The sequence below is a fragment of the Pollicipes pollicipes genome, unplaced genomic scaffold, assembly GCF_011947565.3.
Source record: "Pollicipes pollicipes isolate AB1234 unplaced genomic scaffold, Ppol_2.1 Scaffold_6686;HRSCAF=7923_pilon_pilon_pilon, whole genome shotgun sequence".
Lineage (NCBI taxonomy): Eukaryota > Metazoa > Arthropoda > Thecostraca > Pollicipedomorpha > Pollicipedidae > Pollicipes > Pollicipes pollicipes.
This window is the reverse complement of record NW_023596921.1, coordinates 42,085,586-42,112,077: the sequence shown is the minus strand read 5'-3', so window position 1 is coordinate 42,112,077 and position 26,492 is coordinate 42,085,586. Positions and strand designations below refer to the sequence as shown.

The 26,492-nt window shown below is 51.0% G+C and overlaps 2 protein-coding genes across 6 annotated transcripts in view; one reads left to right on the top strand and one right to left on the bottom strand.

The window, feature by feature from the left end:
• The first annotated feature begins 16,243 nt into the window (after nucleotides 1-16,243).
• On the top strand, nucleotides 16,244-20,395 carry LOC119107064 (translation initiation factor IF-2). Its single transcript, XM_037230419.1, has 3 exons — nucleotides 16,244-16,374; nucleotides 16,984-17,137; nucleotides 19,462-20,395. Exons 1-3 carry the CDS (start codon nucleotides 16,269-16,271, stop codon nucleotides 20,177-20,179), a joined length of 978 nt encoding a protein of 325 aa, XP_037086314.1. The 5' UTR covers nucleotides 16,244-16,268; the 3' UTR covers nucleotides 20,180-20,395.
• A 2,315-nt stretch (nucleotides 20,396-22,710) lies between these two features.
• The window catches only part of LOC119107556 (carbohydrate sulfotransferase 11), a 27,162-nt gene continuing 23,380 nt past the window's right edge, over nucleotides 22,711-26,492 (bottom strand). For all 5 annotated transcript variants that reach the window (XM_037231043.1, XM_037231038.1, XM_037231042.1 and 2 more), the window contains one exon: nucleotides 22,711-23,764. In XM_037231043.1, coding sequence (XP_037086938.1) covers nucleotides 23,045-23,764 — 720 coding nt within the window. In that variant the 3' untranslated portion in view covers nucleotides 22,711-23,044. The remainder of the gene's footprint in view (nucleotides 23,765-26,492) is intronic.

Genomic DNA, 26,492 nt, shown 5'->3' with positions numbered 1-26,492 from the left:
ACAGATGATCGATCACCACCATGGCTGTATGTACATCCTGACATCCAGCAGCCACCTGATGATGTTCATCATTGCGTCATCATTGCCACCATCACACAACCCTTAAGCATACTGCCAGCCGACTCTGGAAAATCTGGAAATGCGATCGTTTGTTTATGGTTTGGTGTATCTAACTTTCCTACGAGGCTGGAATAACCTTAAATCAAACATCCCCAGCCGAAGTAATTTCCATATGAGTCATACGACTGTCTCAGCAGCAGGGTTTTGCGACGCAGCCAAATCACGCATGAGTCCAGAAACACAGTCATCCAGGCAGCGTCAACGGCTATCCGCTGAGTGGATGGTGTTGCATTTACTGAGGAGCAACTATATTCTGTGGCAACCAAGCACGGGACAGTATTTCCACTATTTGGAGTGTGTGGGCACACGCAATATACCAAGAGTTCAATTGTGACTTTATTTGCGTTTCGGTGAATGCCATCGCTGTGTAGAATACTTCCATGGACCTATTAGCAGTTTCGACGATCCCGCTGACAGTAAAAGTTAATAATAGGGGTAGCTTGGATAAATGGGGTTTGAAGTTTATTACGGGGAAGAACGCAGCACTCACCATTCGATCATCATCATGCGATCCATCCTCAAGGGAACTAAACGAGCGTGCACCCTACCTCAAAATGAGGTCATCTTACATCGCGTATATAGATGCACATGTGTTTGTACCGCCCTCATTCCAATCGCCACACCGTGAACGGTTTCCGCCCCCCGGTACCCGGTTTATTTCAGTACTGGGTAACGCTACCCGTTACCCAGTACTGGTCATCCAGGTCGGGCTCCATATCCTTCGCCCAGGCCACGCTTCCCCTTACTGGTCATCCAGGTCAGGCTCCAAATCCTTCACCCAGTTCAGGCCCGCTTACTGGTCACCCAGGTCAGGCTCCAAGTCCTTCGCCCAGGCCAGGCTTCCCCTTACTGGTCACCCAGGTGAAGCCCCCCGCACTGGTAACCCAGGCTAGGCCCCCATATTGGTCACTTAAGTCAGAACCCCTTACTGGTCACCCTGGTCAGGCCCTGTACACCCGCCACCCAGGCTAGGCCCCCATGCTGGTCACTTAAGTCAGAACCCCCCTACTGGTCAACCAGGTCAGGACCCCATACTGACCACCCAGGTCAGTCTGATTAGTCTAGTCTGATTCGCACCTCGGTCTCGACCACAGCACAGCACTGGGTCGCACCATCCCCGCCACCTGACCCCAGCACAGAGATCACCTGTATACCGGACACGATCATCTCGCAGATCTGCCGGACGAACTCGCTCCGGCCGAGCTAGGCGCGCAGCGGCGGCCGCACCGGGTACGCCTCCTCCAGGTACTCCAATATCGCCATCGACTTGCTGATGCTGACGTCACCGTCCAGCAGCACGGGCAGCTACTGTTGTGGGCTGACGGCGGCGAACTCGACGCACTGCTGCTCTTCTTTCGTCAGGTCCACCGGCCGCCGCTCCGCCTACAGCCGCTTCCAGGCCAGCGCCATGCGCACGCGCCACGTGCACGAGCCCATCCAGTACGTGTAGAGGATCATGGCCGGGACGGGGCGGCGGCGCTGGTGAGGAGGGGGCTCCCTATCGATCGGCACACGCCGAGGTCACTGCCGGATGACTGTGGACGGACAAGTCCTGCCGGGAAGATGGAACGCCAAGTCAGGTGGAGAACGGGCGGTGGCTGCCACACAAAACTCATGGAGCGCCTCCCTCCCTTCCTCCTCCCCTCCCCCACCCTATGATGCGATTATATGAGAACAGCAGCGCTTTCCACAATCCGCCATTAATACATACGCGCCCGGGTGGCCGGTTGGAGGCCCTTTGCTCGGGTGGGGGTGGGGGTGGGGGTGGGGGGTGGGGGGTCACCTTGACCCTTCCCTGAGATCTCAGGAACTAAGAGGGCTAGATACACCAAATTCACAAGCTGTGTTGGTCTATACATGAGCTCACTTAGGTCAAAGTTTGAGGTTCCTTGGTCATGACCTTTGGGTCAAATAAGGTCAAACAATGTCAAACTCCAAGTCGGTCTTCAAAGTGGCCCACAACCTAGATACCTGTTCTAAGTAAAAAATCACATTCTCATTTGAGGTCAGTGACCCGTTTGACCTTTCGAAGGTCTTGGTGACCAAAATCAAGCAATCTGTCTTGAGTTAAGCATATGAATAAGCGACAAACTTTACGGTAGGCAATACGTTCCTAAAACAAAAAGGTTGACCTTGGTCCTCTTTTGGGTCAGGAACCTATTCTGACCTATAAGAAGTCCATGGAAGATGTACAGTGAGGGTCTTTTTATCAATAAATTCGAAATGAGCAACAAAAACTAACCCGAACAGCAAGCCCCAGAGTAATAAAACGGGTCAGTTGTGACCTTGGTCTGACCTTCACACCTGACACTAGGTCAGTGGAATTTGTTCATTCAGTTGTTGCGTTGCCTAAGAAAGTGTCTTTGAGATGTACGACTTCGTTTAACACTCCGTTGCTGCGCCAGATTTACCGATTCCTTAGAAATTGACTTCGCCAAATTATTGGCCCGACTTTGACCTGCCACAGGCCAGCGACCTTGCAATGTACTTCTTAATTGTGTATACCAAGCGATTAGCTATTCTATTATCTACATCTATGCAAACTTTGGCACGGCTACGAATCGGCGTTCGAAAACCAATCCGGAAAACCTTCAGGGGGGGGGGGGGGCAATTTGGCCCCTCACCTGAGTGCGTGTTGCAAACAACTGTCGGGATCAAATGCACCTTGTAAGTACCTCGATTCTCATCATCAAACCATTGCTGCACCACATCCCTGCTTATCTATACCCGTAAGCCCTCATGCTGTTTTTGTCCGCTACGCGCTGCTGTGGTGGGTTGTGCGAACATATCCGTAGCATACGGAGCGGGGATGAACATGACTGCTGTGCTCATCCCAGGTCTGCAGCGCGTTTGGTGCTTTCTGAAGTGCGCGGGTAGTTTTGACCATCGATGAATAAGCCGGGATCAGGCTTTGTGACAGCTCCTACGCATGCATAGACGGGTGAAAGGAATCACTTACTCGCTGAGTAACGCATCAGAACCCCACAGCGCACGGGCCTACCGCGAACCCCATGAGCTTACCAGATGCATGAACTTACCACAAGCACTCATAAACTTGCCTGCAAACATCGACGTCATCACGAGAATCAAAGCGTTGGAAACTCCGTCTGAACTAGGTCGAGCCGGCATCTGTTGCACGAGTACAACTAAACCCGCAGTGCGGCCGACGGAAAGCCCAGCACTTACGTGGTGGCGGCGCCACCGAACCCCCGCCGGGGAGTCCCAGAGCAGCGCGGTGCAAAACCGGGCGACCGAGGCACCGCGCCAGCCATGCGTCTGCCACTCGTGCCGGCTGGCGCTGCTGGCGCTGGTGGTTCAGGCCGGCGGCGAGCAGCCAACCCGCGACCTGAGCCAGCCTACTTCTCCAGGCGTGTGTGACATTTGCGCGCGCCGGGTGATGCATCTGAAAATTCCCCATCACCACGTCGTGAGGCCTCGTGCTATCAACTGTCGACGTGTCGCTATCACGACTGGGGAAGAGGAAGGTGCCCCGTGCGACTTCCAGTTGCAAGCGTTAGGGCGCATGACACCGTGCCCCCGGCGCACGATGTACACCTACACAAAATGTCGCAAAACGGACGGCGCTGTAGGTACGTTGGCACAGGGCCACGTCACGCGGTCTTTTGCTTTTTCCGTTCACGCATCGATGTACACCTCCGAACCAGTGGCCATTTGGAAAGCGCTACATTTAATTGAAGTCGACAGCGACGATCTGCATTGCAATATTTCCGACTCTCATAAAGCCTTGTGATGCAGCAGGATTTTATCCATTACTTCCCACCGTCAGGAAAATTAAATCCTCACCTAAGAAAGGGTCTCAGAAGCCCTTTTCCGGAATAGCATTCTCAGCGGTTGTGGACGCAGTGATGAGCTGGGGAAGGCTATACAGTATAGTATATTCATTTGACCTTTCTACGACTTCTATGCAAACTTCATACATTGTTAATCCGATAACTTATGTCACAATCGGGAGAGCTGGATCAGTCCTCCGTCTATCCATGTTCACGGAGAGGAAGGAATACTTTAACAGGTCGACATGACTGGGAATCAGAAGGTACGCACAGCGCTTTCCCATTTGTAACTGTACTGCTTTTTTGGTAGGCTTGGGTGGACGGCATTGTAATGCAGTACGACTGGGGTGATTATGTATGTCTTGAAAGATTTAGCCCCATCCTTTTGATCGGATGCGTTGTTCGGGATAAGCGCCCACACTAAGAACTGCCTATTTGGTAAGCCCTGAGCCCGTCGTAAAATTCCAATTCAACAGCAGAACTCTGCGGCGAAAGCTTAACGTGCCGCAATGCTCAGCACAACCCATCCCGCCCTCTGACGTCACCTGACCTTTAGCGCGGCCTCTACCACCGACCGAAGGCTACCCCAGTCGGAGACAAATAGCGAACGCCTAAGGCGACTCGAACCGGATCCACCGCGGGGCTGGGAATCAGAAGGCAGGCGCTCTGGCCAGCTGGGCTATTAGAGCCCAGACTCGCATTGGCTTACTACCCGAGCTCGGCCCATTAAGGTGGCGCCATAGGTACACGCCAATGGAGAATGCCTTTAATTCTAGATATGTATTTATGTATATATATATATATATATATATATATATATATATATATATATATATATATATATATATATATACAGGTTTCTATTTATTTATAATTCTAGATATTTATCTACATTCATTTCGTTCTATGTATTTTATTCTAAATATGGTGGAAACATGATCAACTGATCCAATCCCAGGGAGAAATAGGGCACGAAGGAATGATGCACTTGAATCGTCTTTGAAATAGCAGTTACTGTCAAGCTCTGTTACTAAAGGCACCATTATTGATCACTGTCCACATGAAATCGGAACCCGCCTATTTGGTGGGCATTTAAGAACGTGAACAGCGCATCGATCGTTACTGTTCGATGTTAGTACTGCGATTTTAGAGGGTTGAATTAACCAATACCCACCGCTGGATTCCCGCAAGTTCGCCCCGGCTTGACCGGGGTGAAGCTCTGATTGGTTGGAGCCCAACTGTCGCGCGAATACGTCCAGCGCAATGATTGGTGAAGCCGGGTGAGCTCGGTACCGCGTGTTCTGTGGCTAGGTCGGCCCGCGCGAGAAGCGGGGTCGGGAGAGTGTGTTAGGCCATGAGACGGATATGTAGTTCTTAGATAACAGAGTGACATGTGAGCTTCAAGTGCTGGTGAATACAGCTTTTCATATGAATTGAGACTCGCGAAATTGCTATGCGTAGCTATGTCAGCACCGGCGAAATACTAGTAAACAAACGCACAAATTTGTTTCGCCTCTCAACTGAGAAGAGAATGAGTTTGGGCCATAATATCAGAGGTAGGGAATGGGCTTATCGGGAGGTAAGGAACGAGTTTCCATTGGGCCATGAAGAACGAGGCTCAAGACGGGCTTTAGCGCATTGCGGAACAGACCAATGGAAGGTACTGTTTGACGGTGTGTCTTCCACCTGGTTGCAGCACAAAAAGGTCGATGAACATAATTGAACTCATTTTGTGCGGTGCATTTCACGATGAAATAAATACTGGGGTGGTATTGGTCGACATTTTCGGAGCACTTGGACCACAGCTCCCAAACGTTGAGTCTCCTCAAAATAACCAATGCGTTTTTGATCACGCTTCAACCGCTACCACCTGCTTTGTTGAAGGTCGATTATTTTCCATATGCGAACTACCAACTAATCGCACCGAAGCTCTAAGCTTCAAGGCCCTTTTACCTGACATTGCAACACATGTCGAAGCGTTGGTCAAGCTATTTCTTGCCGGGAAGCCTCCACATTTGTGGGAGGCTTTAAAGTGAAATGGCCGTCTAAAGGATCGTTCGGCGTGGTTACAGCGCTGCCCTTCTGAGACCTGAACTGCTCTAGTTTTGGAAAAATATGCCCGCAAAGATGTGCAGATTGTTTTAGGGAGACTATTTCAATGTCACCCAGGCGCCCATGACGCCATGATAACGTCATTCAAATCCTGTTATTGCGTTGGTCATACGACATCAAGCTTAACATAATACAATGATCAAGTCGTTGATATTTGGCTTTCGTGAGCACGATGTCCAGATATAACGGCAGTCAATTAGTTCTCACGTCAACGTTATGCAAGGTACGATGACGTAATCAAACGATGACATGCTGAGGAGCATCTTTACTTTACAGAGAGGCTGTGTTGTCTAGAGTAGCATTTCCCACTTAAAAGTATACCAATGGTTATAAGTCAGTTCATTTCCACATATGCGACGCATGCTTCAATATCTTCAACTGTGAGCAAACCCGGTGACTGACCGTGGCAGGAGGGTGGGGGGGGGGGGGGGGGGGGAGTAGAGGTGAGGGTTGTTCGACTCATCTATGCCATTTGGCATGTAAGACCATCCAGCTTCCCAAGATATTTGACCATTTCAACCTTGCGCTCCCTGGAGAGGCGAAATTCCACGACCGGGTAGACATTTTGGGTCACTGGGAAGGCGCTGCCTCCGGAAGATAGATGCCAAAGTAAGCAAAGTTGAACGACTGCATGGAGTACATCCGAGGCGCTGTTCATCTTGCAATGGTTGAATGTATGTTTTAAACCTATAGAACTCGGGAGCTTGCCAGATTTGTTCTGGGTTCTTCCGACATATTGAGAGCCGCTGAACGTAGATTGCGGATCAAAATGATGTCTAAAATTTGTGTTGAAATAGTTAACTCATGTTTATCCTGAAAGGAGGATCGATTACTGAGAAAAATCATGTAACATGGTTTTGAACATGGGCGCTTGCAAATCTAAGCAACATCTTCGACGCCCGGCGTTACAGTCTCCATAGGCCGCGCGGTATCGGCCCCGTAGCTGATGCTACGCATTGGCCAACGGACAGACGAAAATGATGACGCATCTGAAAGAAGTACCCTTGAACGTTTTAGAGCGCCAGTTCTTATATTTCGAAAGTAGTCCGAGTGTATATTTCACCCATGCGATTTAGACGATAGACTGGTAATAAAGACGGATCAGCCTTTTCAGCACCACGAAGTGGTGTTGAAAACTGGTGGTGGAGCTGGAATGTTAAATGCACAATATCTATTTTCGTGTTGCTGTAGCTGGCAATTTGACCAGAAGTCTTCCTCAGAATGATAACAACGCCTAGTTTTATAGTTTAATGGCTCTCTTTGGTCTTGAAAAAAACCGGAAGCATTATTTCAGGCGGTCATTCTCCCGTGTACGGCGCCCGCCACCTGGCCTTACCTGTAGCGGCCGACGCCGGCTTTAAGTTTTTGGTTGTACGGAAACTGCAAACCCTGTAATCGCTGTTCTTGATCTGATTGCGAGCGTGCAGGGTCTCAAACTGTATTACATTATTTGTTTCACTAAGCGATTCTGCAAGAGAATGAACGTTCTAGGGCGAACATGAGTTGGTCTTTTTCACCTTTGACCTCATTTCAATGCACTCAATTCAACACCTCTGAGATCCCTTACGTTTTCCGGGCAAGGAGCACTAAAGAGCACATCATAACCGGTCCAGGGCTGGAGGGCCATTCCGTCCAAGCGCGTGGTGTATTCCGGCTGGCCTTATGTCGACAGGGCGGTGGGGTCCCTTGGTCGCTCCCGCGGCGCTTACAGTGATACATCATACCATCTGCAATTCCATGAACATATGCTGAGGTTTATGTGAGCAGCCATGCAGAAGAACTAAGATCCAAGACTATATAAAAAGACGAAGCAAGCTTTTTGGGAGAAGAGAAACCTCAGGTTTCTCCCTAAATATCTTCGTTCGCCTTACGTAATAGGTCAAGATGATGCCATTTACCACATGAAGCAATTGTGTCTAGTGCGGTTTTAGGAAGATGACTGTTGGACTAGGCAATTCGGCATGCATGCTTAAGGCAGTAAAAAGTAAGCTAAACGCCAACAAAATCTAAAAAATTGGGGAGCTCGTTAACATTGCTGCCTTTCATGTTAAAAGTGGGGGCCCATGACCCCCCCCCCCTGACCCCCTGATCCCACATCCATGCTAGAGGGGCAGAATGGGCCCTCTGCAGAACAAAATAGATCTTCCACAGTCAATAACGGACATCCTTCAGGTCAGAATCACGCGCTACAGGTCATAAAAGGATCTCTACGGATCGGAATGGGCCCTTGTTAGATTGAAATGGACTTTTTAGGCCAGGATTGGCCCTCTGCAAGCCGGAATAGGCCTTATTCTGGTCAGAATGGGCTGTCCACATGTTAGAATGGCCTCCGCAGCCAATAATGGCTCCTCTCGGGCCAAAATGGACACTCCTCAGTTAATAACGAGCCCTCTAAAAGCTTGATTGGGCCTCTGCACATGCCAGAATGGATCCTCCACAGTCGATAATAGGCCTTCTTCAGGTCAGAATGAATCCTCTACAGGCCATAATGTGCCCTCTACAGGCCAGAATGGGCCACCCATTCATCTACAGACTAGAATGGGCCTCTGTACGCCAAAATGGGTCCTCCACAATGAAAAATGGCTTTCTTCAGGTCACATGGGCCGTTCAAAAGCTCGGAAGTGCCTTCTTTTGGTCAAAAGGGATCCTAAATAGGCCAGGATGAGCCATCGGCAGGCCAACATGAGCATTTTCAGGCTCACATGATCCTTTGCAGTTTAAAATCGGCCCATAACATACCAAAATAGACCCTCCACAAGCCCTCCAAGTTAGATGGGGAAGGGGACGCTGCCCCTCCCCAGTTTTAAAGTTGGGGGGCGGGCAAGTAGTCCCCACTGTCTTCGTTCCCCGCGTCCTTGCAAATGACCCTCCAAGAAGACGAAACTGAGATTCATTCAGGTAAACATAGACATGTACCAAATCCGCCAAAGCATGTATAAAACTGCCGCCGTGTTTATCTGGGCCAAAAGGAAGCCTGCAACCGCATGTCCAAAACGACCACACGTGCTGTGCGCAATTCTGACACAAATATGACCCTCGACGCTCGACTAGGAAAATGCACGCGGAGAAGGGATTTGCTATTCTGTACGGGTTAGTATACAGGCGGGTGAGCAAATGTTCACAGGGCAATGGGCTTGCCGGACACCAAGCCGGTTCATACACATTCTGGAAGAGAGCATCACCCTTTCAGCGACTCATACCCCATGGGGAAGCCGTCATGGCAGATATAGAGGGCGCCAGCTGGAGACGCAAGCCTCCGGTCACTGCACGGTGGTGGCGACATCTTTTCCAATGAAGCTTGCGTAAACGGAGTCAGTGATGGTGAGACACGTGGCGTCTGGTAACCGAAAGTGACGCAGCATATACACTGCGTAAATGTCAGATTGAATCCAATCCGGTCCACATTTGTTTTGACGTAGTTCTTCAAAACGTTCCACGCAAGTTAGCGGTGCTGAGATACGCTGTGAATGAAACGCCCCCCAGGTCGCGCGTCTCGTGATAACAAACAGTATGGTCATTTTCATCCCGAACAAATTGGAGAAACGATAACTGAAATATATTGATATATGATGCAACTGATTAATTCATGGAAATCAACACAAATCAAAAGCACAACACCGCAAACATCGCTATCAGCGCTACCATCTGTCTGTAACCAGCCGTCGTTTTCTACGCCGTGCTTGTAAAATTCCGGCGATATCCAAGTCAGATGACCTCCACACGGAAGACCTTTTGTCTACATTTCCTATAGCTCTCCTTTGCATCAGGCTGGCAAGCTTCAAATAACTTTTCTCCCTGCCGTGTTTTTGTTGTTGTTGGCTACATCCTCTCAATTTTGTATTCACCTATAAGGTGTTAACCAAATCCCACCATAGTGAGCGGTTTTCTCGTTCAATTTCTCGAGTTGAAACGACTTTCTGTCAAAGTTATGACATTACGTTGTCTCGGACAAAAACGCATAAAACGAGCTCAGCATCTGCACGGAGGGCAATCACAATCCACAGCCTGTTCTGATCAAGCTGTATTCCAAGGCTGGCAGTTGTTGGAGTGTGAAGGCAAGTACCGCTTTCTTGCACCGCGGCCCTCCGGAGCCTAGTTTAACCGATGCTTTTTGCGATGGTCAGCTAAGATCTGGGACATTGCTCCGCTAGAACTGAACCCCCGGCACGCTGTCCCTGCATCGCTGGGTCCCTGGGCACATCTACGTTATCCGCTGCGGTTCGCCAGTCGCTCACAGTAGCATGGAGGTTCATGATTACGTGTCGATTCAGAGGCTCAGGCACCATCAACTTCGAGAGCTGTACGCCGTTGTGGTGCGATGCTGCGAAGCTAGAGAAGAAGCTGCCAGGGTCGGAGACTGAGCATCTTTGAGATGGACTGGGTGTGTAGTCCTGCACGTTGTTAACAGACAGTGACTCCTCTGTTGGCCGGCGCACCGATTAGTCTAGCGACCGGGGGACCAAAAAGTCGATTCCCACCGAACCGAAGCCGTGGCGAGCGTCAGCTCTGGCTTTCGGCAGGTCAGCTGTGCGCGGCGGGCGGGGTCCAGTGCGTCGTCGCCGACAGGCGACGCGGTCGTGCACAGAGTTCATCACCGCTTCTCTCGCTCGCAGGATCCAGTACTTCTATCTCAGCTCGTTCAGGGCGTGGTCCGCCGCTACGTGCATCAGGTTTTCTTGAGCGACCGTGATTAGGAGCCACGTCATGCAGCTGTCTCTCGGTAGGGTCAGAGGATGGAGGGCCTCCTCCGACGGCGGAGCGTGCACCCGCCGACCCACGACCCAAAGCAGGCCATCACGGTCCAGCTGGGGTCACAGCAGCAGCGGACTACTTCCGCTGGCGATCAGAGCTCCTCCGGTCAGTGCGGCCATCTCCTGGCAGAAAGCCGAGCGCTGCAGTTGACGAACGATGACAGCTTCTGCTTTCCGGAGCTCGAGGGAAGTCTCGCGCCGCAGTTGACGAATGATGACAGCTTCTACTTTTCGGGGCTCAAAGAAAGTCTCGCGCCGCAGTTGACGAATGATGACAGCTTCTGCTTTTCGGAGCTCAAGGAAAGCTTTGCACCGCAGTTGACGAATGATAGCAGCTTCCGCTTTTCAGAGCTCAAGCCTAGACAAAGGACCAGTGTCACGCCCTGGATCCGCCTATGTCCAGTACGACGTACAAAGAGCCTGAGGCGTTTGGGTCCGCCAATGTCAGCGGGAATGTGCGTTTGGCTATTAGTTGAATACAGACCTCGTTCGGGTTGGGTGTGCTGCCCGGGCGAGTAAAGACCGTGTGATCCGCCAGCCAGGCCGTGCCGTAACATGGTGGCAACGGTATCGGGGAAGTGAGCTATGTCACGGATGGCGAGCAACCAACCTTTATTGTGTCTGCATCGGTCATGATTCGTGCTGCGTTGCGTCGTGCTCCAATTCGTACCTACCGGACTGTGTGGGGCAGTACCACTCAATGGCTTCATCTGTCAGTGCTAACCCCTGGCGGCACTGGCCGACATCTCTACACACACAGCTCTCCACCATCAGGACGGTGAGGTGCCGTGGACTTACTCTGAATGTCGTGGAGGGCGGCACCGACCAAACGGACGTGCCCTCCTTACTAACGAAAAGGTTTAATGCCAGACGACCGGAGATGGCGGCTGCTCAGCTGAGTAATGCTCAGAAAGTCACGATGTCTGTTTTGGAGCACTCTGTTCCCATGAAGTGACTTGTTCAGGGGCTTGCCCAGAGTGGCTGGTTACGGCTGGTTTAGGCTGGTTACGTGAAAAACACTTGCACTCCAGCTTACCGAGCTGCAATGCATCGCCATGTTTTGCTAGAATCATCTGTAGAGAAGATGCTGTTGTCGCGCGAGGGCGTGGCGTCGCTCGATGCAGCTGTCGACGAACTAAAGCGAGAAGAGCTCGCCTTCCGCTCGTTGGGAGGTGATTGGCGCAGTTCTCCGCACCTACACTGGTCGGAGAGTAGCGCAGTGCACGCAGAGCGCAGTGAATGCTCCACGTCATCGCTGGCGTCGTCTCGAGGCGGTCGCGACCTCGCCATTGAGAAGAACTACTAGCGCCGCGAACGTTACGGTTAGCGGTCGCTTGATCGCGCGGCAGGCGTCGCTGGCGTCGGCTTTAGGCGGTTTCCCATGCAGTCGGCTGCTGCCTGGCGGAAGTTCCCCCGATGACATCTTCAAGTCGCTGACCAGATGGCCGCGCCACGCGATCCGCCGGGAGGGCGACAGCATTCGACACGGTTACCCGCGCGGACGGCTGCCGCCTGGCGAGAGCTCCACCGATCACATCTTCAAGTCGCTGACCAGATGGCCGCGCGCCACACGATCCGCCGGGAGGACGGCAGCATTCGACACGGTTGCCTGCGCTGGTTGCTGCCACCTGGTGGAGGCCCCGCCGATCACTGTCTTCGCTCCCCTTACCACATGGTGGAGTGTGCCATGCTACTCTGCCGGATGGGCGGCGGCACACGATGCGTGACGTCGACGGCTCGTCTTCAGATGGCGGGGGTAGACAGCCGCCCTCACCCACTGGAGAACGTCGACGGAAGGCGCAATGCTGGTCCTGCCGGGGCTTTTTGTCTTTTCTAACCGCCAGCCATTAACGGGCGACAATGAGTGTCGCTCCTACCATCCCGGCGACACAGTGAACCTTATGTTAACACCAAAAATAATAAACGCAAGCCGCGGCACTCCCTGGTAAGAGGAAGGGGCAAAAACAAAAATAAAAGAGCGAGGTTGCAAAGCCCACCAGCAGGTCACGCCAGTCATTAGCAGTATTAAGCGAGGGAGACAGAATAGTGGTCGTAGCCGAAGGCAGCATGCGGTTGGCCGCTAATGCCCGCCCGGAAAAGTATCACCCACACGATATTAGTAGAATGACATTCGCACAGGCTGCAAAGGCCAAAGGTCTGGTCCGCGGGATGCAAGTCCAAGGCTCCACCTTCGGACACACACGAGACTAAGCAAACTTGTTGCAGGTGGGTGATCGAAAGACAGAGCTCCCATTTACGGGATAAAAACGTGAAGCCGATGGAACACGTAAGCTTCAGACACAAATTGACCAAGACTTACGCCACACTGCAGATGGCTGCAATCAATAAATTGTCCCTGGACGCTCAGAAAGCAGTGTATCAATTATACAGCAACTCTCGCACTGTTTGCAACTTCAGCACAAGACTTAATGATGTCACCATTAAAGAAGTAGAGAAGGTGAAGCATTTGAGAATGCATATTAACTCCAGCTTGGAATGGAACCACCACACTGAGCATTTATCTTCAGGTATTAATCGCAGTATTGGCGTCATTGAGCGATGCAAGTTATTGGATACACGTTCTTTGCCTCTACTTGACGATTCATTTGTTTGGCAATGCATAAACTATTGCTGCCTTGTATGGGGTTTTAAATTCCCAGGTTATGCAATCAAAGTTTACCTTCTAAAGTAGCGAGCAATTAAAATTGTGGCAAATTAACACAGACTGGCGCATTGCGATCCTATTCTAAAGGCCTGAATTTCTTAAAACTCGGGACATTGCAAGGCAGCACTTCGTCTCCTAAATGTAAAAATTAGTTACGTGAGTCGTTCACTGCGTAAGCGAGGAACATTATTCACATAGATAAGATAGTAGAGTTAGCCTTATTCCTCGGAAAAACCAGGAGAATGGAGATACACTTAGGTTGATATTTCGGCAACATGCCGTTATCGAAACAATTGCAGAAGTGTTTGTTTCTTGTTAGTTTTTAAGTGCTTCTGCTATTGTTTCGATAAAGGTATGTTGCATTAATACCAACCTAACTATATATCTGTTCTCCCGTCTTTTTCCGAGGAATGAGGCCAATACTACTGCCTTATAGAAAAGTCGCTTCGAACCTGTCCCTGAAATGGACGCTTTGTTTAAGCTAGCAGATATCCCAAGAGTAACCACAAGAAAAAGACGTTACTTCAATGGAAAATGCCCGAAAAAATCTGTCCCTGTCGTGTCACAGCGTAGATCGGCCTCAGTCTCCTGAATTCCATTGCATTGCCAAAACGAGGCAGCAAAAAGCTGCATTAATCTGCTCACAAAATATAATTTTCTTGAAGAGCATAATTCTTCGAAATTCGGCTTCGGGCACTTGAAGAGGCACTGCCCAAAGGGGCATTGGGCGGGCTGGCAAGGAAGTGGTAACGCTCCCCGCGTCGCATGTACACGTTAACGGCTTTTTTGGTAAGCGATGCACGTTCGGACAGTGACAGTCAAGTCAGTCTTCTTGTGAGCCGTGTTTTTGGTGTCACCTAACGTTCAACTCGAGCCGCCCGCCCGAGACGCTGCTGTCAGCGTCAGGCCATCTTTCAAACGCGTTGCGTTGGGTATCTGTTCCCTTAACACAGAGACTTAGGGGGTGTAAGAAGAGACGACGGTGGCTGAGCTCATTGTGGCGCATGACCTCTCGCACGATGTAGTTTTGAGATGGGACTTCCTTTCAAACAATAATGTTGCGTTGAATTGTTCCGTAACCACCAGTGTTAAGTCAGAGTTGCGACTCAGGAAGACTGCCTCTGTCCGCTTGCAGTCAGCCATCATGTTAATTCCAAATCGGTCTAATGAGCGGCGGATTGTGCAGGACGTCAATCGTTGAATAAACGTTGTAATAAATCATACACACTGCTAATAAAAGTGTTTTGCTGTGCTAATAAAAAATAAATATCGTTGCATTGTGATTGCAAGAGCGCTCTTCGAATTTTGCACAATCGGGATTATATCAGCCCGAGGTTGATACACCAGAAGGTATTAGCAAGTTCCGTTACTCCGTGCGGTGCATAATCCTGCCGTACAGATCCAACGTTTAGGCACGCTATCGCGCTTCTACAAAGTCGGTGACATTTGCCGCAACCAGACCGGGCGGCGCCGGGTACCGAGGACGATGCTGGCGTCCACGACGGGACATTCGGGAAATCCATGGATCAGGCAGGCCTGCGCGGCGGAGTCGGCGGCTCGCTGCACCTGTGGAAGCGGCCACGGTGCGGACGCCGGCGCTCGTGGTGCTAAACCAGAAGGCGACGACAGGTGTTGCTACCAAAAGCAACAACAGTCTGTGCGGACTGGCAGAGATGATTGGACAGACGTTCCACTTCCACAGTCAGAGGACAGTGTGCATGACACGAATTCAGAGGGGCCCGAGTGATCAATATGACAGTTGCAGGCTTTCTCGTGCAGCCCTCGTACAACTCTCAGGCCAGATTACTTTGTGTGATATCAAAAACATGACACGAATTGTTTAGCGATTGCGCATTGTGTTGGTCATGAGCAATGGCCGCGCTTAGCACCTCCATATCTGAAACGAGAGCAGCCCAATCGGTTTTGCCTGAGTGACGGAATTGTACTACCAAGGGCTCAGCCGACAAGTGTTGATTGGATCGCGTGGCCCGTTGCTAAGCGTTCTGCACTCCTCTCCAGCCACCATGGTGCAACCACGCTCACGGGGGCGATGGCTTTAAGCTGTATGAGCAGCTGAGCAGACATGCTTGCTATCCAGGGCTGAAAATAAAATGTGAGGGCTATGTTCGGAGCTGCAAACGGTGCAGTAAAAATAGCACCGGACGGCAGAGTTCCCCACCTATCCCTAATTAGCCAGCTACGCGCAGGAGACCGCGAGCATGGACACTGTTGCCGTGCCCCAGAGTTCGGCGATGCCGGACGTGATAACCGGACTCGCGCTAACCAGCCGAGCGTGCAGCAGACGGGTTCGAACGAAATCGCAGCGCGCAGGCCACGGTGCGCCGGTACCGGCTCCAGGTGCGTAATCAGCGCGGATCTTGCTGCATTTCCGGCTTCGTCACACTGTCGTGTAGAGCCAGGCCCGTCTTCATCCCTGGGTTGTCTTGTGTAAGTGAACACGGCTGGCTGTCCACTGGCCAGCCATACCCGGACGGCCACAGAGAGTCGAGCCTGCTGATCCAACAGCAGCTAGGAGTCAGGACTGGCTGTGTGAGCTGTTATCAGGATCGTCAGCCATCATGCCACCGCGCGCAGATAAAGAGCCTGCCTAGCCCTTGCCCAGAGTCATTGCAAGCTAATAGCAGCCTGCCGCCGTCAGCGGTGTCGACCGGGACCAGAGTCACGTCCGAGCGCGGACACGGCCGCGCTCGGCTGGTGACGGGCCCGCACCGCGCCGGACATGTCCGGGCGACCTTTCGGCGTGACCCTGTCTCGGCGGGCGCCTGCAGGCTGAGTCAGCGTCAGCCGGCCGCCGTGTAGGGCGCGCACATGGAGCGTGCTCTCCGCTCGCCGCCGCTGCCGCCGCCGCTGCCGCTGCTGCCGCTGCTGCTGACGCCGCTGCTGACGCTCTTGCCGCTCCCCCTGGCTGCTGAAGGTGCGGTAAGGTTCGATGAGCAGGTGCTGCGCTGGAGCTGATTCTGTTCAGCACCGTTGCCGTTGTTCACGACCATTTAGGTGACGCTTGCATGGCATTGGCAGCTGAAAACTAGCAGCTGACAACGAAGCAGCGTTGGATTGCGATCAGATATGCCCCGAAAATGAACGTCACTGTGAGTTTCGGCAAGGGTCCTTTGAAAACCACAGCTGTTTTCAGGGAGGTGTTTCTGAGAAGCCTTTGGAGCCACGAGACACGTTAGAACTAAGCAAAGTCCACAACCAAGTGGATTACTAATTTAAAACAAATGCAGTGTACATTGCGGACCGCGTCCGTTTCATTCCCATCTCTTTCCCTGCGTGAGCAAAGTGTGATGATGATTATGGCAGCGACCATACAAATTTGCATTGGCATCAACTTTGATCGATTATCTTCCCATTCAACGGTGCTTGTTTTCACGTTTGAGGCAAACTTACAATCACGAAATCCGTTTCCCTGTATCATCTTTCGCTGTTTCACTTCCTTGTTTCTTAACTTGTCTTAACTGTTTCTCTCGACCGTTCGTCAACCAGCTGCAGTTCTGAACAGCAGCGCCTCCCTTGATGCTAGGTAGCCAGGAGCCCTGTCCAGAGCTGGTGCTGCCCGGCAAGCAGGTGGGAATACTACTGCTCGTTAACCAGAGTCTGAACGTGGCCGACAAGTGCGAGGAGTTCAAATGTCAACGGAACCCGGACACGCGTCGACTGGAGGTGGTTAAACTTAGGTCAGTACAGCCGCGATCCCTCTCCCGTACATATCAACCTTGTTCCATGCCCTATGAGGCGGTCCCAGAATATTTGAGCTACCCCGAAATACATTTTGATTTCGAATTGCGTGATACGGTGTTTCGACACTAAGTTTACATATGTTTACACCTTCTATGAAAAGTGTTTCTATTCTGTACCTTTCATAGGTGAAAAGTGCCAAAGTCTCCCTATACTCTTTACCCTTGGCCGAGGTTCCGTCTAGTGCGTGCACGTTTTGCTTAGGTCTCGATAACTTACGTTGCTTGTGCTTGTGCATTCTAAAGGCCTTTTCGGGATAATGTTCTGAATGTTATCAGTTTACACAATGATCTGATTAACCAACATGGGGTTTGGTCGGATCATCCAAAGTCAAGGTAAATCACACGCACTAAATGCCGGAACGTCATTAATGCTTTCCAGGGCTGAAAAGAGTCTGTGAAGATTATGTTCAGAGCTGCAAACGGTGCAGTAAAAAGAGCACCAGGCAGCAGAGCTCCCCCCCACCCCATCTATCCCCAATTGGCCAGCTATCCGAACGAGACCAGTGGCATGGACCTTATTACCGTGCCCCGGGGTTCGGCGACAGGACGATGCTATAGCATTTCCAACCTTTGATGATAATATTCTTTCCAACCTCTTAGAACCTGGTTTAAGATAGATTTGCATCATCGAACAGTTGATGCAGTTTGACAAGCGCTGTAAAATGTGATTAGTTTCGTTGTCGTACCACACCCAGATATTTGGAGAACTGGGTACGGCTCTGCGCACCGGGCGTGACCTGTGCGCCTCGATTGGGCGCGTCACGGGTCACGGAACCGCAGATGGGTCAATGTCAAAGTATTGATTCAGAGTTCCAACAATAGTGCTTTCTTCGCTGCAAGCCCCATGTTCTGAAAATAGCGAAGATACCTGAAGTCCCCAATTCTGCTCGCCTCCTGACGTGTTCGACCTAGCAAGGATCGCTTGTACCAGTGGTGTAATTTCCTATTTAGTTGTGGATAGCGTCAGACCCCCAACCAAATTATGCTCCAGCTCTCTTTTCCCAGCTTGTACTTCAACCCCTTTCCCACTTTGAGCAAGGGGGTCAGTGGAAATTGCCGCGTGACAGAAGTTCGAGGCAGATGGCTTCCTTTGGTCCCGTGCTCGTTACAGTATGAAAAGTCGTGGTCAGAAACATAATCAGGGACATATTTCGTGTCACCAATCGCAAGCATTATTCTTGACGCTCATCGCACGCCTAAAATTTCCCTGAGACACCATCAACACATTAAACGATATTATCACGCAGGGCTGATGTTGACCCGCATTTTTCCGGCTAGACCTCATGCCTTTGGAGCTGACGTTCAAACCATTACGACTTACCCTAAACAAACACTAGACATGATCTGTCACAATCTGAGCTTTCAACATCATCAAAGACGAATCCGAAAAAGGGTTTTGGAAAGGATACCGGGACGAGCCCCTGGATCTTAAATGCCAGGCTGCCGTCCGCTGTTTCTTTGACGGCACCCGGACGGCGCTTGATTGACGTGAGTTATGATGCAATTTACTACAACGACGTTAGTCACAGGTAACGTTTAGCGCATGTGATTACCTATGGATGGATCCAGGAGCAAAAAGGGAGGAATTCGTGTACTCGGCTACCATATAAGCCAGATTAGACGGCCTACGGCAGCACTGTGGTTATCAGTTGTCTACAACAACAAAACACACGCAGCTGACATATCGTATACGTAAAAAGAGGCTTTTCAAAAGTGAAGTAAGCTATTGTCTGGTCCCCTTACCATTCTAAAAAATACACAGGTGAAACAGACGTCCGGACTACCTTCTACACGTCCAAAATGATTACCTAAATCTTCCAACGGTTCTTCCGTGAGGGCTTCATCATTTTCGTCCGCCCATTGGACGCCGTTTAGTGTTAGCTGAGGAGCCGGCGCCGCAAAACCAGTCAGTTCGAACGAACCATTCACTCAAGTTGTTGGATGAGATCCATAGATCTGTCCAATCTATGTAGCGCCCCGTGGTCCTTCAGGATATAATCCATGATCAGACGTGCCTTACCCTCCGCCCATCGGTCAGATTCGACGACAGCTGCTCTAGTAGCCGGAGTCGGCTGGACATTTCCAGTTTTCGCCTCTTCGTTCACTAGCCGGCCGTTTACGTGTGTTGTATTGCCATCGTTCGTACCGTTCACAACCACTTCACCTTGCGCTTTGTACTGTAATGATGGGACTTTGTAGGCGGAGGTCTCTATGGCTTTCTTCTTTCATCTGATTGAACTAACACCTCTCGTTATCCCTAGCTGCGGAACCTTTCTGACAATACCATTGCCTGGGAACTGTCGACCAAACAAACGGCTGCCGTTTCCGGACTGCTGTCTGCGTCCAAAATGCTCCCGAAAGCGTCGGCCGAGGCCCAGCAGGCCGCAAGCCACGCCCGCACCGCCGAAACGGACGCGACCGACAGCCAGGACAACCAACAGGCCAGCGATCGTACCGACGCCGGGGGCAACCCCGCTGCCGACTCCGTCGAGTGCAGCTCGCCAGGGTGGCGCAGGATCCGGAGCAGCACATCAAGGGCGGCAGGGAGACAATGGAGAGACGCAAGACAGCGTGCCTAACAAGCCAGCCGGAAGGCAGAACGGCCACGGCTTGCTATCTCCTTTTATTAGTCCGGCGAAGACCGTGCTGCATTCGAATCGCACCTGGAATACGGAGCCTAAGCCATTTGACGGCCCGATAAACAGCATCATCTTCAGAGGCGCCGGTCTCCCAGTCGCCAACGCCACAAAGGTTCGCTGGTTTTCTGTGGCCACCGGCGGCCCTTGGTCAGGAGAGCCCCATCCCACAGCCCAGCCGAAGCCTCGCCGCACAGCACGCCGGTCATTCGCAGTGCAGCTGCCGACCAGAGGACGCTCGCCGTCGTCGGCGGCGGGGAGCGGCCGACCCCGACCGCTGATAGGCGGGCGCCCCGTCAGCTCGTGGCTGCTCCACGTCCCGCTCACCCGCGACCAGCCCTAGAGCTGCAGCGAAGCCGCTGGCTGACCTGGCCGGCTGCTGTGGCGGCGGGTGTGGCGCCGGGGCATCGCCAGAGGTGTCAGCGTTGATAGTGAGGAACCACGGAAGAGACGGAATTTCGTGAATATGCCCGCCCTTGATTTGTGCGGCCAGCTGCAGGAAATGCATCAGCTGGGCTCACCAAAATCTGGTCCAAATATATGCAGGGAATGGGAAAAATGTGCCCTGATTTCACTTGTACGTAACACAAAAATGACGATGACACCTTTACCAATGATCAATGACAGAGTGACAAACACGCTGTCGAGAGTATGAATGCTTAAGATTCGCCGAAGCATGCAAATTCGTGCCACGCAGCGTTCATGCCATGTCGCCACTGACAGCACTCTTTGTAGCACGTGCTCCAGGTGGCCCCTTTTGGGTAGAAAGCAGCGCACCACGCGCCCTGCCACCTCACCCTACCCTTGTACAAGCGCCAAGTGTCATTTTGCGCGGCATCTGGCCGCAGATTCTTGTCAGGTCACCGAGGCTCTGAGTGCTCTTCCTCTAGGCTCAGCATTTCAGGAGACCCAAAGATGTAAAGAGGGCGCAAAATCCACAGAAAGCAAGGTGAAGAAAAAAAGTAAGTAAGGCGTCAAATCCGAAGAAAAGCCAGCTATGGGATGTCAGCCTTTCGGGTGATGATGTGCTGTATGATTAGGTCTTCCCGCCACATCAGAGCCATCCTTAACGTGTGGGGAGTCACCCGTCATACTGGAATCATATTTTTACTCTTTCATCATCAGATTCTTGCTCTAGCCGCCGCAGAGTACCTCTTCAGCATGCCGACGTCCCACCCGTTGTTAAATGTGGCAGTCTGCACCTCTGGAAGACGAACGTTTCTAGGCCGCTGGAAATCATGCCGGGCTGCGCCACTTTGGCTTTGCGGAGGCCCCCCCCCCCCCCAACACTAACTGCTATCTGGCAGTTTCGAGACCCAAATCCGGCAGCTTTGGTCCTTGACGCTGATGACAACGCTAAGGTGCGGTGATTTACCGGCACTTTTGGCACAGCATTCACGTCATGACGCTACAAGTTTAGACACAAATGAAAACAGACAGATCGTACCAGAACGGTAAATTACACAAACTGTGAGGCAAATGTTAGCTAAGGCCAATGGCCTGTCACGCATTTGGGGAAAAATATCGCTCATAAATTAAAGAACGACGCCATTTAGTCTAACAAATAAACAAAATCTACATCTTACGCTACCAAATAGCGTGCTGCTGAGAACCGGAATCACAGGGCAACTTCGATCTGCGACGTACGATGATACCAGGAGCGCATCTGGAGATCGAGTAGGGGCCATGTTGCGTAGTAAAGTGGACAGGACGACAGTGCAGCCAACTTATGACGCATTACAATAACATGACATCTGTACGAACGTTCTGATCCGTCATGGTCTAGTTAACCCTCACTTAGAGGGATCGATACGACCCCATAACATCTTTTCACGATACCTTTTCGGCACCGCTTGCAGTCGCGCCAAAATTTTCGGCAGCATATGGTGGGTCTATGGGGCGAGTTTTAAACGTGTCCCCGAACTTTCTGGTTTTGCAAAAATGGCGTTTGTTGGCGATCACTGCGCAGCGATCCGCGGTCGGCCGGCGTGGGCGCCATGCAGGCCGCGGGCTGCGCGGGACAGGCAGTCACCCAGCGGAGCCATGGTTGGTGACTTCAATCTCAAAACACACAAACTACACAACGCTGTGCTCACAACTGAACTCAAAATAAGCCTGTATAGGTATGCTGTTGCTATGACGTATGGTCTGGCACATATAAGTGTGTAAAGCTGAAAATGTTCGATTTCAAGAAAGAGCTGGCCTTTGAACAAACATAATGGGGTAATTTATTGACCTAGAACCATACAACTTATCAATCCCCAGATCTTATTAGGACTAATCTACTGGCGCCTTCTGTTAGCGACTATAGCGGCCATCTGTCGTAGCTTGGAAACGACAAGTCAGTGCAATCGATCCCACTCCCTTCATCAGTTCGCGTTATGAAAAACGGCGAACCGGGGCGAGAGTTTAAATCCAGGCTGTTGCATTGACGAAAACTGGACTCCACAATGCTACAGTGCCCTTACAACTAATGCGCAGTAACGAAAAGTAGTAGGAGGCACGTATGAGGCGAAGAGCGCGAGCGTGACTAATCAAAGATGCGTTCTTTAAAAACACGGGATCGGAGACCTGCCTTACCGTCAGTGGGACGGTGAACACGCCTACGATTAATCCGTTGGAAATACCATTCATTGAACACGCCCACGATTGATCCGTCAGTGGAACGGTGAACACGCCTACGATTAATCCGTCGGAAATACCATTCAGTGAGCACGCCCACGATTGATCCGTCAGTGGGACGGTGAACACGCCTACGATTAATCCGTTGGAAATACCATTCAGTGAACACGCCCACGATTGATCCGTCAGTGGAACGGTGAACACGCCTACGATTAATCCGTCGGAAATACCATTCAGTGAACACGCCCACGATTGATCCGTTTGAAATATAATTGTCGATGAGCATCTTATCAGACAGCAGACAAGAAGAAAACCAGGAGCATTCCCAGCGTTCCTCCGGTAGACAAAATCTGACTCCAGCTGAATAATTGTCACGGACACATGCTAGCGTGTTGACCCATTCACAACGATCAGAAAGACAAAACAGACAGGGAGCAACAGCAAGTTTAACGGCTAGACTGGTGGAAACATGTCCGCTTCTACTGGCTGGCAAGACTCCGCACATGGGAAACGCAACTAGTGAAATGTACTTACCCACAGTTAATTATCACACGAAATCTTCGATTCAACCATCTAGCCCCCCTGACTAAACCAACAGACTCTCGAACATGATTCGGCTGTTCATATGCGCCGTCGTGTTGGCCACATACAAATCCGATGGTCGGTACCCAAACACGAGCAAATCCTCGAAGTATAGCCTCAGCACATGACGCTGCACGTCCGGTTCTAGCGAGCTGAAAAGGTCAGCCGCAGTGTCGTGTGTCCTTGAACGGAAGCCGGCGGGGAAGGCGACAGATGTGACGCGAGCGGAGCGCAGCACGAGCCGCGCATCCTCCGCTAGCGTCTCCATCTTCCCGATTATCGTGTAGTTGACGGCGCACGGGTGGCACAGGTCTACCATGGGTTTCCAATGCTCGTTGCGTGCGCCCAGCACGTTTTTCGGGTGCGGATTGGAAACCCAGCGCGCGAAGCTGTCGAACGTCACGGTAGAAGTGTTGCTGGCCGGCTGGCCGTCCCCGAACTGCCTCTTGATCTCTGCCGAGAAAAGGCGGTTGAAGTAGCCGTCCGGCCCGGCCTTGGCGAACTTGTTGACGTAGCCGGACACGAGCCGTTCGAGCGGGTGCCGCACGAAGAGGAACGAAGTGTAGGTAGCCAACCGGTTCCGCACCTCGGCGAGGGGAAAGTCGGAGAGGAAGCGGTGCACGCCGCGCTCATGCGGCGCGCGTCCTAAGATCTCGTTCAGTGGCCGGTCCGGCAGCGTACCCGACAGCACGCCCATCACCTTCTTCCACTGGGTGCTGGACACCTGGAGAATAGGAGCGCCGTCAGGGGCCGCCTCAGGGATTCGCATGCTGGGTGACCAGTTAAAGGATCCCCTGCTGCGCCAGTCAGGCAAGCAATGCGATATACCACAATCGGCGTGTATCTCCGTGTCGTGCTATGCGTAGGCAAAGACCCATGATATACCAAACACGATGCTCAGGAATGCTGGTTTTTGAGCAGGTAGCTGTGGCTGTAGCAGACTGCGAACTCACAGTCGGTCGCTGCATTACCTGTGACCTGCAATTAAGGTCGCGGTGAGGACATGGGCACGGACATTCAAAGCCTGTTACATTCTTGTGCCCGGACTTTCCAGCTTGCGGACTTGACTGTACCATGTTCTGAGCTTGACCTGTCTGACAACTTACCTGACTGACGACCGACTGACTTAACCATTCCAAAAACGGTGCAATTTTTCTGAGGTCTAATGTTTAACTGAATAAACTATTGCTGAACGCGCGCGTTCACACCATAGGAGGGCAACCAAGATGACATCATGTGCGAGCACGCGCAACCAATGCCCAGAACCAAACGCCATGGCCCTTCGATACCTTTGATACGCTTCAGTGATTGTGGTCTTTCAGATCAAGTGTTCTCCATTTCTGACGGGCGTTTATTGAGCTATGCTTAACGTATATCAGTGAAACGGTAGAGGGCCTGCAATGCCCCTGTCCGTTCTACACTCTCCATCACCAATGTCCAGTACATTTGTGCAAACAGTCATAGGTCGATTATTACGGTAATAAGTCCCGTTTTGTGTCTGGTGTTCTTGTTGTTGGCACGCACCCAGCGTACGTGTGACAGCTCCCTAGGATGTAACTGTATGCAGACTAGGTCTATCTGGGGATGATCTGAGAGATTAACTAACAGAACGTCACATTACACATGATGGGGAAGGGATTTTGATGGAGCGTTATCAAAGCGTAGCAAGGGGAGGAAGTTTCCAACGGCGTAAAATTACGCTCCATGTGGTTGAAAATTGTACCAACCCTTTTGCCACGCGTGCTGAAACCTTGCTAGTTCAAGCTTTCCAGCGCTACGTGGCCAGATGGCGATCATCGACCAGCACAGAATCAGACAACCATCATCGGCAGAGCGCAGCACGGGCAACTCAGAAGATTCAGGAGGCGGCGCATGTGAGAATGGCAAGCATATATATCGGCAGTCAGTAAGGCCATTCATCAGTAACCTAAACAACGCTATCAGTCCAATATGACTCCCAATTCGGCGGAAAGATCCTAAACTACCCAGAAGATGAGTGGCATCAGTTCTGCCGATGCAAAACAAATCTGAAATGCCAAAATGTTGTGCACATATTACCACACCACAAAAGGACGATTGTCCGAGCATTGCAATTTTTCTATCGGTAAACACTACATCTAATTATTATTGTTCGCAATGATTCAGCACCGCGTGTCCCATCGACAGAAGGCTATTGGCTAACAGCCAGATTAAGCTGCCGGTTGCGTGCCTCGACAATGAACCGCACTGTGTGATAAATAACAGGCATTTGGGCGACTACTTACTACGACGGACATGAAACTGAGAAGCGAATAATCTGATAATGCAGCGTGGGCGAAAATGCAAACTGAAGTAAAAACATGCCTTCGACCTTAGAACTAGCGTGTGTAGCGTGTGCAGAGCGGGAGCGTGTGTAGACAGCGCAGAGTTTTTGGTTTAGTATGCGGCTCAGGGAGTATATTAGATTAAGTGTATGTAATTTTAGATCATTTTAGTTCTGTACTTTATTTACTCAGTACTTTTTAAGGTGTTTCGTTGCAGTTTCGCGGATAAATTGAAAAATTCTTTAGGGTTTAGGGTTTACCACTTCACATTTGCACCATATTTGCATTTGGTCAAAACTAGGCTATGTTAGGAAATACGTTCGTATATCTTGAGTTTTGAGGATAGTGATTGATTTCTGTTAGTTAATAAGATAGCTGTCTTCTTTTCGGTTATGTGGTATGGTGGGCAGCAGTGAAATGATACATTCAGGCTTCATATAACCTATAGTATTGCAGGTTTCAAAACATCATAGCTTGCGGAGCACGCTAATCAGGCGATGAGAAGATTTTGTATTCGGGCAATAATAGTTTAAGTACCTTACCAGCTAGTTTGCAAGGTAGTCCAGTGCAGATCAAATAACAAAAGGTTAAAAAACACAAAAACAAATAAAAACAAACAAAAAATTAGTACTATCACGACTAGGGCTAGAAAGTGTGAGTGCAAGTGTGAGTTGGTTAGTCAGGAAATCTATTTCTGAGGGACGAGCTACACATTTTTAAGGACTGGCAGGATTGTTTAGACTTAGCAAGACTGAGACGTTGGTGAAGGTGTCAACTGAGTGTAGTGAGCTAAGTAGTGAGGTTTTGGCCAACTGCGAGGAGCTTTGGAGCATTGCTGTTAGGTTATACAGGGTTAGGCAGAACAGGCATGAGAAGGGTAGGCCACATGTGGGTCAGAATGGCGGAAAGGAGGGGTCATCCACTCGAAAGGGTGAAGGGTTGCATGTAGTGCGGGAAAGACTGATACCTACACGTGTAAATGAAGAAAATGCTGCTATGCCAACTAGGAATAGTTTCAATGTACTGCAGGATGACGCCAGGGGAAACGTAGGACAGAGAAGCAGTGGTGACAAAGCACGGGTTGTGATTGTAGTAGATTGCAGAGTGAGCAATTTAAATAGGGTGCCCTCTAAGGACAGGGAAGGAAGG